This window comes from Aquarana catesbeiana, linkage group LG02 (assembly GCF_042186555.1).
Source record: "Aquarana catesbeiana isolate 2022-GZ linkage group LG02, ASM4218655v1, whole genome shotgun sequence".
NCBI classification, from domain to species: domain Eukaryota; kingdom Metazoa; phylum Chordata; class Amphibia; order Anura; family Ranidae; genus Aquarana; species Aquarana catesbeiana.
In genome coordinates, this window is record NC_133325.1 from 423,367,944 (window position 1) to 423,387,229 (window position 19,286).

A 19,286-nucleotide genomic window follows, 5' to 3' on the forward strand; every position below is an offset into this window, starting at 1 on the left:
TGCTGTATCTTGTGAGGTGACTGGAGCTGCTTCAGCTGCAGTGAGTGCCTGTGAGCTCTTTGTGAGGTGATTTTTATTTCTGCCACGGTTTCCTCCCAGTACCATATTTCCTGCCCAAACTTTCACAGTTTGTTCCCTGGGGCAAAAAGGTTCAAATGGATACCTTTTGAGCCTGCAGGCTCCGCTTTGTCCTTCTCTTCTCTCCTCAGCGGTGTGGAGCTCTAACAATGCATGTCTGCTCCGCTAGGCTCCGCCTCCTGCCCCCCGTGTTTTCATGGATTTCAATGGACAATGCATCAAGCTAAAATGCAGAGATGTGGATCCAGCCTAAATGCCGAACTTAAAAACAGCTTACCCATATTTAATTTATGGTTACCGTTTTTTATAAGTTGAGCAGTTTAAAGCAGTGGTTCTTAACCCTGTCCTCAAGTACCCCCAAAAGGTCATATTTGCAGGTTTTTTTTTATCTTGCACAGGTGCTTTAAATCAGTCAATGGCTTGGTATTTTGGACAGCTATTTTGTCTAATGCCGCGTACACACGACCGGACTTTCCATGAGAAAAGGTCCAACGGAATCATTTCATCGGATATTCCGATCATGTGTGGGCTTCATTGGACTTCTTCTTTCGAAAATTCTGACGGACCTAGAAATAGAACATGTTTTAAATCTTTCAATTCCTATCGGGAAAACCGTTCGTCTGTATGCTATTCTGACGGACCAAAAACGATGCAAGGGCAGCTATTGGCTACTGGCTATTTAACTTCCTTTTTCTAGTCCCGTCGTACGTGTTGTACGTCACTGTGTTCTAAACGATCGGACTTTGGTGTGATCGTGTATACGCAAGTCCGTTTCAGCGGAACTCTGTCAGAACTCTATCAGAAAAAACGTCAGAGTTTATTCTGAGGGAAAAAAACAGTCGTGTGTACGCGGCATAAGAGAAATTCCCAAAACATGGCCTGTTGGGGGTACTTGAGGACAAGGTTGAGAACCACTGGTTTAAAGGAAGGTCCTGCTCTTTTTGGCTAACAATGCAGTAGCTGGTAGTACTCACTTCAAATAATCTTAGACAGCAGCCAGTGGCAGCTACAGCCGTGATATGATCTATAAAGCCTACACAGTACAATGTCACATTTTAGCTTTACTAAAGCATGTAATATTAGAACCTAAATCTAAACAATACATTCAATACGTATTCAATCAAGCAGGCTACTGCATTACATGTAGTTGTTGGTAGATCTAAAGTAGATTGCACAATTAGATTGTAAAGTTCAGAGATTTTATTCCAGCTTTCAGAGCTATAGAGCAGTCCTTTTTTATGGACAGATGAGGTCCCTTAGGGCAGATCTGGATGGCAGAATGTAGGGAAATACTAAGTTTGCAAATAAAAATGTACAGTATAAATGGTTCCCTGGTTTGTAATAGTCTATCTACTGTATTTATATAACTGCATTTATATAACAATGTATACCGTACTTTAAATCATAGTTTTGGTATGTGTCTGGTGTTTGAAAACCACATAGTGTAAACTGGAATGTATTTTAAAGTATAACTAAAGGCAAAACTTTTTTTTTTTAGTTTTGGAGTGGAAAGGGATTAGAACATCTGTCAGGGTTTTATTGCTGTCTGTGTCCCTCTGAGGAGGATTCACCCTCTGTATTTGTTTTGCTTACCGTTATCACTGAGAGTGAAAGTGAAAGAAAATCCAAAATTGTGGGTTGCCGCCAGAACAGGAGTACAGGGAAAATCTTCCAATGGGGCCACTAGTTCTGGTGACAACCTAGGATTCCACAGTTTGGAGGGATTTGCCCTCACTTTGTGTATTGGGCAAGGGAAATGAAGTGAAGGGAATCTCTCCAATGGGACCAAAATTGCCACAGAGAAAAAAAACTGACAGGGGTTATAACCTTTCCTTACACTTTGCAAAATAAAAAGGTTTTGCCTTTAGTTCAATTTTAACATTCTTCAAGATGATATGTGGTCAGCTATGTATGGCCACTTGAAATAACATTTCCAATTTTGATAAGCTTGACCGTTGAAGCTAGAAAACATATGATACCCCTGTAATATCCACGTATACCGTATATTCTGACAAAAATATTTTTTTCCAGGCATCTATAAATTGTTGTCTTCCCAAGAACAATGTATCTGCTCAAGCTGCTTTTGTCTCAAGAACAAAGAGAGAGGCTGTACAGTTAAACCCTCTTAAAGTACCTTCACCTTGTAAGTTCTCTTTATAAAATGATTCATTGCATCTGCATTCCATTTAAACATAGAGCAAATGTTTAAAGAGAATGATATTCATCCCAGTACACAACCCCACCCAACAATAATTCCTGCAGCATTAGAAATGTTTAGCCTACATATGGCTGAAAACTCATGACCACCAACACCAGAAGATACAGTGGGGAAAATAATTATTTGATCCCCTGCAGATTTTGTAAGTTTGCCCACTTACAATAAATTAAGGGTCAATATTTTTTATCAACCAAAAAATCCAGAAAAAAACACATGATACGAATGTTATAATTTGAGTTGCAGTTCAGTGAGTAAAATAAGTATTTGGTCCCCAAGCAAAACATGACTTAGTACTTGGTGGAGAAACCCTAGTTGACAAGCACAGAGGTAAGACATTTCTTGTAGTTGGTTACCAGGTTGGCACACATCACAGGAGGGATATTGGTTCACTCAACTTTACAGATCTTCTCTAAATCTTTCTTGACAACTCAAAGTTTTAGCTCCCTCCATATATTTTCTATAGGCTAGGCCACTCCTTTGTTGCCTTAGTGTTATGTTTTTGGTCATTGTCATGATGGAAGACCCATCCACGACCCATCTTCAGTGTTCTGACTGGGCTAAGAAGGTTCTCATTCAAGATTTTACAATACATGGCCTTTGTACCTTTAGCAGAGAAACAGCCGCAAAGCATAATGTTTCCACCTCCATGCTTGACTGTAGGGGTGGTGTCCTTAGGGTCATTAGTCAGCATTTTTCTTCCTCCAAACACAGCGAGTCGAGTTAATGCCAAAGAGCTTAATTTTTATCTCATCTGACCACAGCATTTTCTCCCAATCCTTCTCTAAATCTTCTAGATGTTCATTGGCAAACTTCAGATGGGCCTGTACATGTGCCTTCTTAAGGAGGGGGACCTTGCGGGAGCTGCAGGATTTCAATCCATGGCTGCCTATTGAGTTACCAATGGTTTGTTTGGTGACTGTGGTACCAACTGCCTTGAGATCGTGTAGTTCTGGGCTGATCCCTCACTTTTCTCATGATCATCCTTACCCCATGATGCGAAATCTTGCATGGAGCTCCAGACTGAGGGCGATTGACGGTTATTTTGTATTTCTTCCATTTGCAAATAATCACTGCAACAGTTGTCTCCTTCTCACCAAGCTTCTTGCTAATGGTCTTGTACCCATTCCAGCCGTGTGCAGGTCAACAATAATTTCCCTGACATCCTTTCACAGCTTGGTGTTGCTGTCAGAAACCATGAATCAGACTGAGACAGAAGTACAGTTAGATCTCACTTGTTTAATAATAATAAAAAAAATTTAAACGTAGTCAAAACACAACCAGAGTTCAGGAACCGTAACGGATAGTCAGACAAGCCAAAATGTCAGGGGGCCAGAGATGAGTGTAGTAGAACAGCAAGCAGGATCTGGAGACAGAAGGAATGTCATCCAAGCAAGTCTTTAACAGGAACACAGGTGAGCATCTCTAGAGATGTGACCAAGGCGAAGGCAGAGATCATCTGGGTTGGACGGCTTAAGTAGGCAGGACTGGCGAGCAGGATATCATCAACAGGTGAGTCACTGTGGAGAGATAGGAGCTGGCAATTAGCTGACAGCTGAGTGGCCAGCTCAGAGAAGGAAGGGCTGAGTTGCCCATGATTGTGAGGTTGTAATGGAAGAAAGAGATTCTGTGGACAGGTGTCTTTTATACACATAATGAGTTATCATTAGGAGCAACTTCTTAAATTGACAGGATTAATCTGTGTACCACATGAGCACATACTGTAGCCAGTCTGAGAGACAGAATTATTGTTGGTTAGGGGATGAAATACTTTTTTTTCTCACTGAACTGCGACTCAATTTATAACATTTGTATCATGTGTTTTTTTTTTCTGGATTTTCGGTTGATATTCTGTCTCTATCATTTAAAATACACCTATAATAAAAATTTTAGACCCTTCATTTCTTTGTAAGTGGGCAAACTTACAAAATCTGCAGGGGAGCAAATAATTATTTTACCCACTGTAGGTATCATGTGTTGGTATGTGTGCAGTCTGTGCTTGGCCTTCTTCTACTTGAACACGAAGCATCTTCATGCCAACATAAAATATGCATAAAAATAAAGTGTACAGCATTACAGTACTTGGAGGGAAGGGGCTTACTGATATTTGAGTCCCAGCAAAAAGTGAGTAATGCCGCGTACACACGACCGGACTTTACGGCATACTTTGCCCGGCGGACTTATCGACGGACTTTACGACGGACTTTCCAAATGAACGGACTTGCCTACACACGATCAACCAAAGGCCAACGAATTCGTACGTGATGACGTACGACCGGACTAAAGCAAGGAAGTTTATAGCCAGTAGCCAATAGCTGCCCTAGCGTCGGTTTTTGTCCGTCGGACTAGCATACAGACGAGCGGACTTTTCGACCGGACTCGAGTCCGTCGGATAGATTTGAAACATGTTTCAAATCTAAGTCTGTCAAACTTTTGAGAAAACAAAGTCCGCTGGAGCCCACACACGATCGAATTGTCCGACGAAATCCGGTACGCCGGACCAAGTATGCCGTAAAGTCCGATCGTGTGTACGCGGCATTAGAAATCCCTCAGGCATCCCAGAAATTGATGTCTAAACAGCAAATTGTATCTTATCTACCTTGTTATTTAATGAAAGTTGTTTGGCCTTTTCTGGACTATGCTTCTATCTGCTGTGACCAAGTTGCTTTAAGATGGGCATATTCTGATAGTGGGGTATGAGGTAGTCTTTCAGTGCTGGCCTCCTTCTTTCCCCCTGAGACATCAGTGGTAGCACATAGCCAGAACTGCTCTGAAAGACCAGAGGGACATGATTTGGCAGCAGCTTGGGTATATATGGTGGGAGCAGGCAGGGGAGCTGCTCCTAGAGCAAGAGCCGGAAATATTTTGTCCTGGCTTACTTCTTTGCTAATAGCATATACCACTTTACAGTAAGAGCTGGTACAGTGCCAACACTCAGACCATTACTGGAGTTACCATTTTAGTGTAGGCAGGTTTAAATAAAGTAAAACTGTGGCTTCCTATTAAATATGTGGCGCAACACATCTACATCTGGACTTGCAGTTTTCTCTTGCCCCCCCCGCAAAGTTGTGATGATGTGGCAACGATGCAGCTGCATTGCTCCTGTATTCAGAGCAGAGTTGCCACTCTCATGTAGGCTGTGCTTCCTTGCATTACAGTGTGATGCAAAAATTTTGCAAGGGGCATGGCTATCAGCATTGTTACTGCTGATTGACAAGCCTGTAGCTTGTCAATCAGCACCTGGCCACAACTAGTCCTGCCCACTTCTTATTGGATTGACTCCACTGTCTTTTGCTGAGGATTACAGTACCTGGGAGCAGGGGCGGATCCAGAGTCTAGTCTCGGGAGGGGCACTGCCAGAAAATATGTTTTTTTGTGGCCAATTTATCGGGGTAATGGCTGGTGTTGGCGCTTTCATCATCACGGCACCATGGTTGTTATGGTGTCAGGATGATTGAAGCGCATCTATTATTACATTTAACATAAAATTAAATGGTTCAACTCACCATAATGCAGAATCAGTGGGAGCCCCGAGTGTGTCACTTTTTACGTCTACCTGCCTTCAGATGCAGCTTATCACTTGCCACGTCCCTGCCACAAGCTGCGGATTGTCACTTGCCTGCCACCAGATGCTGATTGTCACTTGCCACGTCACCTGCCACATGTTGCTGATTGTCACTTGCCACATCACCTGCCACATGTTGTTGATTGTCACTTGCACATGGGGCACATTCAGGGCACATGGGGTACATCAGGGCACATCAGGCACATGGGGTACATCAGGGCACATGGGGTACATCAGGGCACATTCAGGGCACATCAGGCACATGGGGCACATTCAGGGCACATTCAGGGCACATCAGGGTACATGGGGTACATCAGGGCACATTCAGGGCACATTAGGGCACATGGGGTACATCAGGGCACATCAGGCACATGGGGTACATCAGGGCACATTCGGGGCACATGGGGTACAATCAGGGCACATGGGATAAATTCAGGGCACATCAGGGCACATCAGACACATCAGGGCACATGTGGTACATTCAGGGCACATTCAGGGCACATGGGGTACAATCAGGGCACATGTGATAAATTCAGGGCACATCAGGGCACATTCAGGGCACATCAGGTACATGGGGTACATTCGGGGCACATCGGGCACATTCAGGGCACATGGGGTACATCAGGGTACATCAGGGCACATTCAGGGCACATCAGGCACATGGGGTACATCAGGGTACTTCAGGGCACATGGGGTACTTTCAGGGCACATTCAGGGCACATGGGGTACAATCAGGGCACATGGGATAAATTCAGGGCACATCAGGGCACATTCAGGGCTCATAGGGTAAAATAAGGGCACAGCGTTTACTTGTTTTCTTCATATGCAGAGTAGCGCAGGCAGCCTCTGTAGTAAGTTCTCTCTCATGTCACGCTGCTACTGCTCCCCCCGGCGGCCCCTCCTCCTCCTATCTTCTTGTCCATCCCAGATGATGTCACAAGCAACATCTCTGGACTGGCCAGTTTCTCCGCTCACCTGCGGACCGGACCGCCCCCTCTCTCGATGTCTGTCCTGCTGCTCCTGAACGCCCGCAGACTCACCTGTCAACCCCCCCTCACTCATCTGCCGACCTGCCGCTCAGGCTCTCTCTAACCTGCCGACCCCCGCTGACTGGCCCGCCCGCTCGTTAACCCGCACACTCGTCCTCCGGCTCCCGCCCGCTCACTCATTTACTGACTGGCCTGCCAATCATGAATTTCTCGGAGGGGGCAATTGCCCTGTTGCCCCCCCCCTGGATCCGCCCCTGCCTGGGAGGAGGAACATGTGAGACTTCAATGAGGGAGAATTTGTCTCAGAATGTTTGTTGTGTAATTTGAGGCTTGTGCATCACATAGTACCTGGATTTTGTAATTGTTTAGATATACAGGAGCATTAAACACCTATTCACACCCCTGAGTGTTTTATTGCTCATCGCTCCAAATCACCCAACAAGCAAAATACTATGATTTTATGCTTTTTATATTGTCCCATTTGAGCATTCAGGCACTTGTAGCTTAAGTACACGAGCTACTTTTGAAGGAGAATGGGATGTTTTTAACCACATTGACTTCAATGGGAGTGCACAAAAAATGCCAAAATTAGTGTTAGGCTCATGTAACTTGAGTTTAGGAGCTTTTGGCTTTTTTTGCCAAAGCTCCTAATTTCAACTCCCTAAAAGCCTATGTACACATAGGCTATGAGTATCATTTAGGAGCCAAACTGCTGCGGTTAGGGGAGTTTTAAGCTCCCCTAACCTCCCTCTCCTGAACGTGGAATAATCGTGTTCAGGGTAGGAACGTTTTGACCGCCAGCCGCAAAAAACGCGAAACGCGCAAAATCACAAAAAAAACGCGCAAAATCACAGCACTGCAGCACGATTTTGAGGCGTTTGAGTTCTCCTGCGGCCAGTGGTCAAAGTAATTAAAACGTACATGAAGCCTTATGCACATTTTTCTGCTGCTCTGATAATAAATTTATGAGGCCAAAACACACATTCCTGCCCCAAAGAAGCTCCTGTATAACACATCACTCCTACAAACGTGTAGTGGTGCACTAATTGAACATCTCAAAATCTCCTAACGTACACTCAAGTGTGAATGGGGCCTTAGTTGGACTTTAAGAAAGGACATGCGTGTACATTTAGCTCAAGAAACCCATTACTAAAACATAAAACTCTAAATCTAAACTCTAAACTAAATCATTAAATATACAATTCCTAATATTTGCTGTCAGTTTACAGTACCTTTATATTTTGATTGCTTATTATTATTATTGCTTTCTATTGATTTGATGATAATGGTGATAATACAGTTGGGGAGCTTTCTATTTGATGTAGTTATAGTGTGTATGTGTTTATTCTTCTTATTATAATATTTTTGAGCTTTCATTAAATCACATAAAATCTATTTTTTTTTTTAAGTAAGTTCAATTTTAACTAGAAAAACATTTCTTCTTGGTCTCCATTTATAAAATAGCTTGGAGGAGCCCTTGCCTTTCACAAGAACCCTTCGTTTGCTTTTTCCATGAAGTTGGTACACTAAAGTCTAAAAATTTAGATATATTAGTTCTCAGGAACACCATTTAGTAATTGTGCGGCCATATTAACCAACGTGTGGTTCTGCTAGAGACAAATTATGTAATTTCCAATTTCCTTGGAGAGGGGTCCCTGCAGACCTCCTGGGATCTTTTCCTTAAGTAAAGCCCTTTATACAGCAAACAAGAGAAAGAAAAGCATTTGTATGTTGTCTTAACTACTCCAAATGCATTACCACCAGTGGCGGCCCGTCCATTAGGGGCGCCGGACCACCGCCCCCTCTATCCACGGCCACCACCCCCATGCTCTATACATGGGCGCTATTTTGACAGGACACCACCACCACCTATTCATGCGTCCGGCCCCTTTCAGGATGCCGGGCGCGTGAATTACAGCGGCGGGGTTTTTTTTTTAACCACTTGCCGACCACCGCGCGCCAATGTATGTCCAAAGTTTGGAGGTGGATATCATTTTTATTGCAGCAGCTAGCTGCCATAACCCTGGTATCCCCGTTTTCGTGCGGCGGTCGGCTTTCAGATAAAAGTGGTCTTTGTGGCAGATTCGTCGCAAGATCACTTTTATCAGTGACGGGAGAAGGGCCACCCCCCTCCCGCCGCGATCCGGTGCCCTCCGCCGCTTACCGGAGCCGTCGGTAGCGGCAGAGGTGATTGCGTCTGTGCCCTTGGAGACCAGTGAGGGGAAAATGGCTCCCACTCGCCTCCATGACACCGCAGGGCGGAAGAGATGTCAAAACGTCACTTCCGCCCATATGTCTTAAAGGCGCATTTTTTTCAGTGTCATTTTTTTAAATGACTTTTTTTTTATTGCATTTTAGTGTTAATATGAGATCTGAGGTCTTTTTGACCCCAGATCTCATATTTAAGAGGTCCTGTCATGCTTTTTTCTATGACAAGGGATGTTTACATTCCTTGTAATAGGAATAAAAGTGACACAATTTTTTTTTTTAAAACCCCCCCATCCCGACGAGCTCGCACGCAGAAGCGAACGCATACGTGAGTAGCGCCCGCATATGAAAACAGTGGTCAAACCACACATGTGAGGTATTGCCGCAATCGTTAGAGTGAGAGCAATAATTCTAGCCCTAGACCTCCTCTGTAACGCAAAACATGCAACTTGTAGAATTTTTTAAACGTCGTCTATGGAGATTTTTGAGGGTAAAAGTTTGATGCCATTCCACGAGCGGGTGGGTGTCAATTTACTCGGCGTAACATTATCTTTCACAATAAAAAAAAATGGGCTAACTTTACTGTTGTCTTATTTTTTTTATTAAAAAAAGTGAATTTTTTCCAAAAAAAGCGCGCTTGTAAGACTGCTGCGCAAATACGGTGTGAAAAAAAGTATTGCAATGACCGCCATTTTATTCTCTAGGGTGCTGGAAAAAAAACAATATATAATGTTTGGGGCTTCTAAGTAATTTTCTAGCAACAAAACCTGTTTTAAACATGTAAACACCTAAATTCCAAAATGAGGCTAGTCCTTAAGTGGTTAAGCACCTGATTAGAGCCAGAGGCTCTAATAGGCTTCAAAATAGGGTGGGCTGGTGTTGCAGAGCATTGCGCCAGGATCTCACCCAGGTGTTACAACAGCGAATAAATATTCGCTTTGGAAACACTGATCCTCAATCTGGCCAATCAGAAGCAGGTCTGAGACCCATTTTTCGATTGGCCGAAAAGAGAAGAGTCCCAATTGGCCACCGAGGAGGAGGAAGGAAACGGAAGCTGCCTCCATACCCGTGGAGAGCAGCGTAAAGCCGCCGGTGAAGCCGCTGCCCACCATAGAAAGTGCACCAGACCAACCTGACTGACCGCCGGCTGACCGGCCGGGGGGGGGTTATACTGTTTGCCGCCCCACCGAAAAAAATTACCACCGGCTGGCACTGATTTCCATCCTAATATTTTAACATATGACACTAGAAAAGACACAGAATATATTATAAATCTCTCTAAAACAACCTTTACAACAGGTCACCTATAGTTTTAGAATGATTGTTATGCTTTCCGTGAAATAATTAGTATATTAATATCAATTAAAACAAGGTGATTATTTTGGATGGCCAATGAGCGTTTAAATCTCAAATTCTGCAGTTCAAAATTTTGGATACTCTATAATGCCTCCACTGAACATATAAATCCATTATAGATCCCACATACGTTACCTTATTGTTCACAAGTGCAATGAACTAGTTGACATGAAAGCCAATCCAGCATGCTTTTTGAAAAGTTTAAAATTACAATACACGAGTACTATCATTTAATCTGCAAATTTCACCTCAAACATTGATGTTCAGTTTGCACTTCCAATGCAGCAAATTGGCTTAGAATTTTAGCCCTCTTTTGGGCAGAGGTATGAGATATGGACCTCCCCAAACAGGATAGTGCACTAAACATGTAGGCAAATAAAAGAACCAGAACCTTTGCTAAGTTTAATGCCGCGTACACACGATCGGACTTTCTGCCAACAAAACCGTGGATTTTTGTTCGAAGGTTGTTGGCTCAAACTTGTCTTGCATACACATGATCACACAATTGTTGGCCAACAATTACGAACGTGGGAACGCAGTGACATACAAGACGTAGGACGAGCCGAGAAAAAGGAACTCCAATAGCTAGTGCGGCTCCTTCTGCTTGATTCCGAGCATTCGTGAACTTTTGTGCGACGGACTTGTGTACACACGATCGGACTTTCTGACAACAAAGTTTTGTTGGCGGAAAATTTGAGAACCTGCTATCAAACATTTGTTGTCCGACAGCAAATGTTCGATGGAGCATACACACGGTCCAACTTTCCGACAACAAGCTCACATCCAACATTTCCCGTCGGAAAATCCGACCGTGTGTTAAAAGGTAATAATAGTACATACATCCAATGTACAAAAAGGTAATATCAACAAAGGGCCTGACATGAGTCCTGGTGGAATTGTGCACATATACCTGGGTATATATAGTTATAAATATACACTGAGCATGATTATAAATGCAACACTTTTGTGTTGCCCCTATTTATCATGAGCTGAACTCAAAGATCTACAACTATGTATCTATCTACTACTTTTTCTATGTACACAAGAGGCCTATTTGTCTCAAACATTGTTCACAAATCTGTCTAAATCTGTGTTAGTGAGCACTTCTCCTTTGCCGAGATAATCCATCCACCTCACAGGTGTGGCATATCAAGATGCTGATTAGACAGCATTATTATTGCATAGGTGTGCCTTAGGCTGGCCACAATAAAAGACCACTCTAAAATGTGCAGTTTTATCACACAGCACAATGCCACAGATGTCGCAAATTTTGAGGGAGCGTGCAATTGGCATGCTGACTGCAGGAATGTCCACCAGAGCTGTTGCCCTTGAATTGAATGTCCATTTCTCTACCATAAGTCGTCTCCAAAGGTGTTTCAGAGAATTTGGCAGTTCATCCAACCGGCCACACAACCGCAGACCACGTGTAACCACACCAGTCCAGGACCTCCAGAAAAATACAGAATTGTTAGAGCTGGTTACTAACCACTTACCTGCTGTGCACTTTTACCCCCTTCCTGCCCAGGCCAATTTTCACCTTTCAGTGCTGTCGCACTTTGAATGACAATTACGCGGTCATGCAACACTGTACTTAAAGCGGAGTTCCACCCTAAAGTGGAACTTCCTCTCATCGGATTCCTCCTCCCCTCCGGTGCCACAATTGGCACTTTTCAAGGGGGAGGGGGTGCAGATACCTGTCTAATACAGGTATCTGCAGCCACTTCCGGGCTTAGAAGGCCGCAGAATATCCGCAGATGCCCGCCCCCCCCCCCCCGTTGTGTTCTGGGAAACATACAGTTCCCAGAACACAACGGGGACCAGTGCAGAGGTGCAGCGCGACTCGCGCATGCACAGTAGGGAACCGGGCAGTGAAGCAGCAACGCTTCACTTCTCGATTCCCTGACCGAGGATGGCGGCGGGGCAGCCGAGAGCCGAGCGATTGATCAGCTTCGGCTGCTGACATCGCTGGACCCTGGGACAGGTAAGTGTCCATTTATTAAAAGTCAGCAGCTGCAGTACTTGTAGCTGCTGGCTTTTAATAATTTTTTTAAGGTGGAGCTCCTCTTTAAACAAAATGTTTATTATTTTTTTGAGACAGAGCTTTCCTTTGGTGAGATTAAATCGCCACTGGGTTTAACATTTTTTGCTAAACAAATGAAAAAATACCGAACATTTTGAAAACAATGTTTTCTGTTATAAAATCTTGTAAATAGGTAATTTTTCTCCTTCACTGATGTACACTGATGACGCTGCACTGATGGGCACTGATCAGGTGGCACTGATGGATGCTGATGAGGCTGCACTGGTAGGTGGCACTGATGGGCACTAATAGGTGGCACTGATGGACGACAATGATGGGCATGGATAGGCAGCACTGATGGGCACGGATAGGTGTCACTGATGGGCACAGATAGGCAGCAATGATGGGCACTAATAGGCGGTACTGATGGGCACTGATGGTCACTGATAGGTGGCACTGATAGGCGGCAATGATAGGCATTACTGATAGGCAATGACTTTTCATTCAATATTTGACATTTATAAAGATATTTTGTTTTTACTTAATTCAATTTGGTTGTTTTTGATACACCATGTGTGTCCTGTGAAAGCAGCTTCCCTCTGCCTAGTATTCTAGTCACCTTTTTTCTTTTGTATTAATATATAAGCTGCAGGCACCACACTGACTTATGAGTTGGCATTATTCTTCGTATTAAATAATTTTACCACTTTATTTGCAATAAAAAAACTGACAGGGGATTTTATCCTTCTCTACTGTATCCATCCCAGTATGTATTACATGAGATAAAATCCTCCTAAATGCCTTGCAGGACAGTTTCATGGTCAGATGGTAAATGCACCAACAAGAAACAAAGCATTACTAGACCTACTGATTACTAACAATACAGGCCTGATCACAGATGTGGAAATACGGGGCAATTTAGGAAACAGAAGTCACAGGTCAATACGTTTCAGTATAAATCACAAACATAGGAAACATAAGGGGAATACAAAGACACTGAACTTCAAAAGAGCCAACTTCCATAAACTAAGCTCCTTGCTAGAAGATATTAAATGGGATAAAATCTTGGGAACATTGAACACAGAAGAAAAATAGGTGTGCTTTAAGAGCATATTAAATAAGGGTATTAGCCAGTGCACCCCAATGAGAAATAAATTTAAAAGAGCTAATAAAAGTTCTGGGTGGGTTAACTCCAATGTAAAAATGCATACAAAAGCAAAGGAGGAGGCCTTCGAAAAATTCAAGGCTGAGGGGTCATTATAAGCATTCCAACTTTACAAAGTATGCAATAAGAAATGTAAGGGTGCAATCAGGGCGGCTAAGATAGAACATAAAAGGCACAAGCAAGCGGAGGAGAGTAAAAGAAATCCCAAGAAATTCTTTAAGCATATAAAAAGTAAGAGAGGGAGGTCAAATCATATTGGCCCCATAAAGAATGATGAAGGGAATCTGGTTACAAAGGATAGAGAGATGGCAAAGGTTTTGAATTTATTATTCTCGGTCTTCACGAGGGAAACAGGGGGCTTCAGTAACCAAAACTGCAAGTTTTATCCTCATGACACATTACAGGAAGCACCCTCATGGCTAACAGAGGATAGAATTAGGAATAGACTTGTAAAGCATAACATTAATAAGTCACTGGGACCAGATGGCTTGTACCCGAGGGTCCTTAAGGAACTCAGTCAAGTAATTGCCAGACCATTGTTCCTAATTTTTATGAACAGTCTACTGACTGGTATGGTACCAGCTGATTGTAGAAAAGCCAATGTAGCACCAATATTTAAAAAAGGACCAAGATATATCCCTGGGAAGTACAGACCAGTTAGCCTAACGTCACTAGTATGCAAGCTCTTGGAGGGGATGATAAGGGATTATATACAAGATTTTAGTAATGAAAATGGTATCATTAGCAGTAATCAGCATGGATTCATGAAGAAATGTTCTTGCCAAACCAATCTATTAACCTTCTATGAGGAGGTGAGCTGCCATCTAGATAAAGGAAGGCCCGTAGACGTGGTGTTTCTGGATTTTGCAAAGGCATTCAATACACTTCCCCATAAATGTTTACTGTACAAACTAAAGTCTATCAGCAAGGACCAAAGGGTGAGTACATGGATTGAAAACTGGCTACAGGGGAGAGTTCAGAGGGTGGTGATAAATGGGGAGTACTCAGAATGGTTCGGTGTGGGAAGTGGGGTCCCCCAGGGTTCTGTCCTGGGACCAATCCTATTTAATTTATTCATAAACGATGTGAAGGATGGGATAAATAGATCAATCTCAGTATTTTTGGACGATACTAAGCTAAGCAGGGCAATAATTTTTCTGCAAGATGTGGAAACCTTGCATGAAGATCTGAACAAATTAATGGGGTGGGCAACTGCATGGTAAATGAGGTTTAATGTAGAAAAATGTAAAATAATGCATTTAGGTGCCAAAAATATGAATGCAATCTACTCACTAGAGGGAGAACCTCTGGAGGAATCTAGGATGGAAATTGACCTGGGGGTCCTAGTAGATGATAGGCTCAGCAATGGCATGCAATGTCAAGCTGCTGCAAGCAAAGCCAACAGAATATTGGCATGCATTAAAAAGGGGATTAACTCCAGGGATAAAACGATAATTCTCCCACTCTACAAAACTCTGGTCCTAGAGTATGCCATCCAGTTCTGGGCACCGGTCCTCAGGAAGGATGTGCTGGAACTGGAGATGGTCCAGAGAAGGGCAACAAAGCAAATTAAGGGACTAGAGGACCTTAGTTATGAGGAAATATTACGCGCACGGAACTTATTCTCTCTGGAGAAAAGATGCTTGAGAGGGGATATGATTTCAATGTACAAATACAGTACTGGTGACCACACAATAGGGATAAATCCTTTCCACGCAAGGGAACATAAAAAGACACGTGGCCATTCACTAAAATTAGAAGAAAAGTGGTTTAAACTTAAGCTGTGTAGAGGGTTCTTTTCTGTAAGAGTGGAAAGGATATGGGATTCTCTTCCACAAGCAGTGGTTTCAGCAGAGAGCATAGATACTTTCTAAAAACTGTTAGATAGGCACCTAAACAACCACAACATACAGGGTTGGACAATGTAATATTGACATAAAAGCACACACACAGGTTGGACTTGATGGACTTTTTTCAACCTCACCAACTATGTAACTATGTAACTATGTAATAATAAATGGGGTTGATTTCTAAAAGGCAAATAGGCTGTTTACTTTGCAAGTGAACTTGCACTTTGCAAGGGAAGTTGCATTTGCATGAGAGGTTTCCCCAGAGTTTATTGAATGTGGTACAATTTCACTTTGCAGAAAATACCAAATTGAGTGCAAGGAAAATAATGGAACAAAATGTTTTTCTTGAAGGGGATTGGAAGACAGAAGTCCGAAAAGCTTCACCTCATTCACTAAGCTCTGGGAAAATTTATGATTCCAAGTGAAAATTCCCTCAGTATGTCTTTTTTGATGTCTTTTAACATCCTTTTGTACGGTGGCTTTACTTTGTTTGTGATAGTCCAGGTGAAGGTCCGCCTTAAATAAATATGGTTTCTGTATAACTTGGTTTTCAAGAATTTAATAGGGTCAGATAGGGTTAGTGATTCTTTTTTTAGGACATGCTGATAATTCTGGTTATATTGGATGCTTATAGTAGGAAGTCCATTCTAAACATTACTTGTCACCACAATGCGGCTGTTTGCTTAATACAAATACAATCCTTCGAAAATAAATGTGCATCTACAGATTTGGCAGTGAAAGCATAGCAAATATAATAAATAAGTACAGTTTCACCTAAATTAGTACCAAAGTTACAAAGCCCTGAATTCTGAAAAGCTATCATTTAAAAATGTGGGCAAACCTTAAAGACAAAAAAGAACTGTTGGCTTAACATTCCAAGAGTAAACCCTAAATAAATGAACATTATGTTGTTTTAGGTCACTATACAGTCAATGATTCGCTAACTAAAGAGTCTCCTAAGGTTCTGGTGTCATGCTTCAAGTCAAAGACTACTCGGGATATTTTGAATGTTGCCTTGAATAACCCAGGACCAGCCAGCTATGACCCATTTGGATGCCCCGAAATAGGAAAGAAGACTATTTTCCCGTGAGTTATCAGAAAGCTGTATTTTCAGAATCTAACCACTCTTTCCTCATTGGTGTGACTGGCTGCAGCTATGCAATATATGATTGGTTATGTTGGGGACGGGGGTATTCCACTTCCCACTGCATATCAGTGCACCAAAATCATTAACTGTATCTTCTCCTTAATATCATAGATAACCCCCTACTCCTTATATACTGTATGTCTATTGTTTCTGCCATGACTAACTGTGTTACTGTTTGACGAAAGCAGGGTTTTTCTTTACCTTAAGCAACTGTGAAAATATTATTTCAGACCATGCTCTGGAGGTTGTCTTCTTTCTTCTTTGCCCTAATGCTTACAGGACTTGCTGAAAATTCTGTCAGAATGTTCTGCACACAACTTCTGAGGTGACCCCATGCACCCATTTCTCTGCACACAATTAAACTATATTACCAAAAGTATTGGGACACCTGCCTTTACATGCACATGAACATGAACTTTAATGGCATCCCAGTCTTAGTCCGTGGGGTTCAATATTGAGTTGGTCCACCCTTTGCAGCTATAACAGCTTCAACTCTTCTGGGAAGGCTGTCCACAAGGTTTAGGAGTGTGTCTATGGGAATATTTGACCATTCTTCTAAAAACGCATTTGTGAGGTCAGGCACTGATGTTGGACGAGAAGGCCTGGCTCAAAGTCTCCACTCTAATTCATCCCAAAGGTGTTCCTCTCGGGTTGAGATCAGGACTCTGTGCAGGCCAGTCAAGTTCCTCCACCCCAAACTCGCTCATCCATGTCTTTATGGGCCTTTTTTGTGCACTGGTGCACAGTCATGTTGGAACAGGCAGGGGCCATCCCCAAACTGTTCCCAAAAAGTTGGGAGCATGAAATTGTCCAAAATTGGTATGCTGACGCCTTAATGCCCTGTACACACGGTCGGATTTTCCAATGGAAAGTGTGTGATAGAACCTTGTTTGTCGGAAATTCTGACCGTGTATAGGCTCCATCACACATTTTCCATAGGAATTTCTGACACGCAAAGTTTGAGAGCTTGCTATAAATTTTCAGACAACAAAATCCGTTGTCGTAAATTCCGATCCTGTGTACACAAATCCGACGCACAAAATGCCACGCATGCTCAGAATAAATTAAGAGATGAAAGCTATTGGCTACTGCCCTGTTTATAGTCCCGACGTACGTGTTTTACGTCACCGCGTTCAGAACAATCGGATTTTCCGACAACTTTGTGTGACCGTGTGTATGCAAGACAAGTTTGAGCCAACATCCGTCGGAAAAAAATCCATGTATTTTGTTGTTGGAATGTCCGATCAATGTCCGATCGTGTGTACAGGGCATTAGAGTTCCTTTGACTTGACTCCCCTGAAAAACAACCCCACACCATCATCCCCCCTCCACCAACCTATTTGGACCAGTGCACAAAGCAAGTCCATAAAGACATTAATGAGCGAGTTTGGGGTGGAGGAACTTGACTGGCCTGCACAGAATCCTGACCTCAATCCGATATAACAAATGTAGCGGTACCCCCATATGGGATGCTGGATATTGTGATCCACCTGTCACCCTGCCTCAGCCCGGCATTCACTCCCCAGTCACTCTTGAGACAATGAACAGTCGTCCATATGTTTGTTTTGTATTTTATTGAGGGATTTCTGAACTTGTATAGGATAAGAAAAATCATGGGATACCCAGAATCAATAATGGAATCAATAAGGTGATCAGTTGGAACCTCTATTTACACTTCCAGTCTTCCAGTCTCCTCCAGCAAAACACTTATTTGTAGACTGTTCCTCTCTCCCCTGTACAATACTTGGTTCCTGGTACAGCTAGCACATGGTTAGGCCTGACTCTGGTTCCAGCCAGGCCTTAGCGACTGCCATTTGCAGGCAGGCCCGCGGGCCCCTTTAGTGTAGCAGCAAAAATAGAAAAGTCTTTAGTGCTAGCTGACCTTGGTGGACTACTGCTCCAGTCTGTCTTATTCAGGCCCTGCCAGCCCACCTGGCTGCAGCTGCCCATCTTCACTGCCCATGACATCACAGTCTCTCCTGCTGGCTCTACAAATATTGGCTCACTGACTTTGGGTGACTTTGATTGAGCAGCGGGCGCCAATTGCTGTCTCAGCCAATGAAGATTGAGTGTCACGGACAGCGGGGACTCTTGTGCAACATCGCTGGATCGAGATGGGGCTCAGGTAAGTATTGGGGGGGGGGGGGGGCTGTTGCACACAGAAGTTTTTTTTATCTTAATACATTGAATGCATTAAGATAAAAAAAAACTTCTGCCTTTAGAACCACCTTAACTAACCCACATTAAATAGGAGGGGAGGGCAGCAGGAGAAAACAATCAAGTAAGCAAGATGTAGTAGCCCAAAACTGCCACTAGATGTCAGCATACATCAAAACAATAGTAACCGGTTCAATGCAACACAAAAATAATAGATATAGGTTGTACAGAACAGTGGTAGTTTTTTTTTTTTTTTTTTTAATGTCATGCCTTTTTTGGGATGATGCAATAAATGGACTTTCGGCACTTCGGTGTGCAGTCATTTCTTTTCTTATAGATATTCTATGGCAGGCGAGCTGAGGCGTGCACTCATGATTCCATTCACTTGGAGCGGTGTATCCCTTGTTTCCATTACCCTCAAAAAGGGGACAAACCTCGGTACCCATTTTACCTACATGCGTTGCTTTTAAAAGCTTATACAAGTCATAAGTTTAGAGTTAACTGTAAATAGCCCTAGAATTATTGCTTTCACTGTG

At 43.0% G+C, this 19,286-nt stretch overlaps 1 protein-coding gene across 2 annotated transcripts in view; it reads left to right on the forward strand.

Annotated features, from left to right (window-relative positions):
- Nucleotides 1-19,286, forward strand: part of STPG1 (sperm tail PG-rich repeat containing 1) — a 117,897-nt gene that overhangs the window by 59,366 nt on the left and 39,245 nt on the right. For both annotated transcript variants that reach the window (XM_073615481.1, XM_073615482.1), the window contains 2 exons: nt 2,110-2,221; nt 16,364-16,532. In XM_073615481.1, the coding sequence (XP_073471582.1) occupies nt 2,110-2,221; nt 16,364-16,532 (281 nt within the window). The remainder of the gene's footprint in view (nt 1-2,109; nt 2,222-16,363; nt 16,533-19,286) is intronic.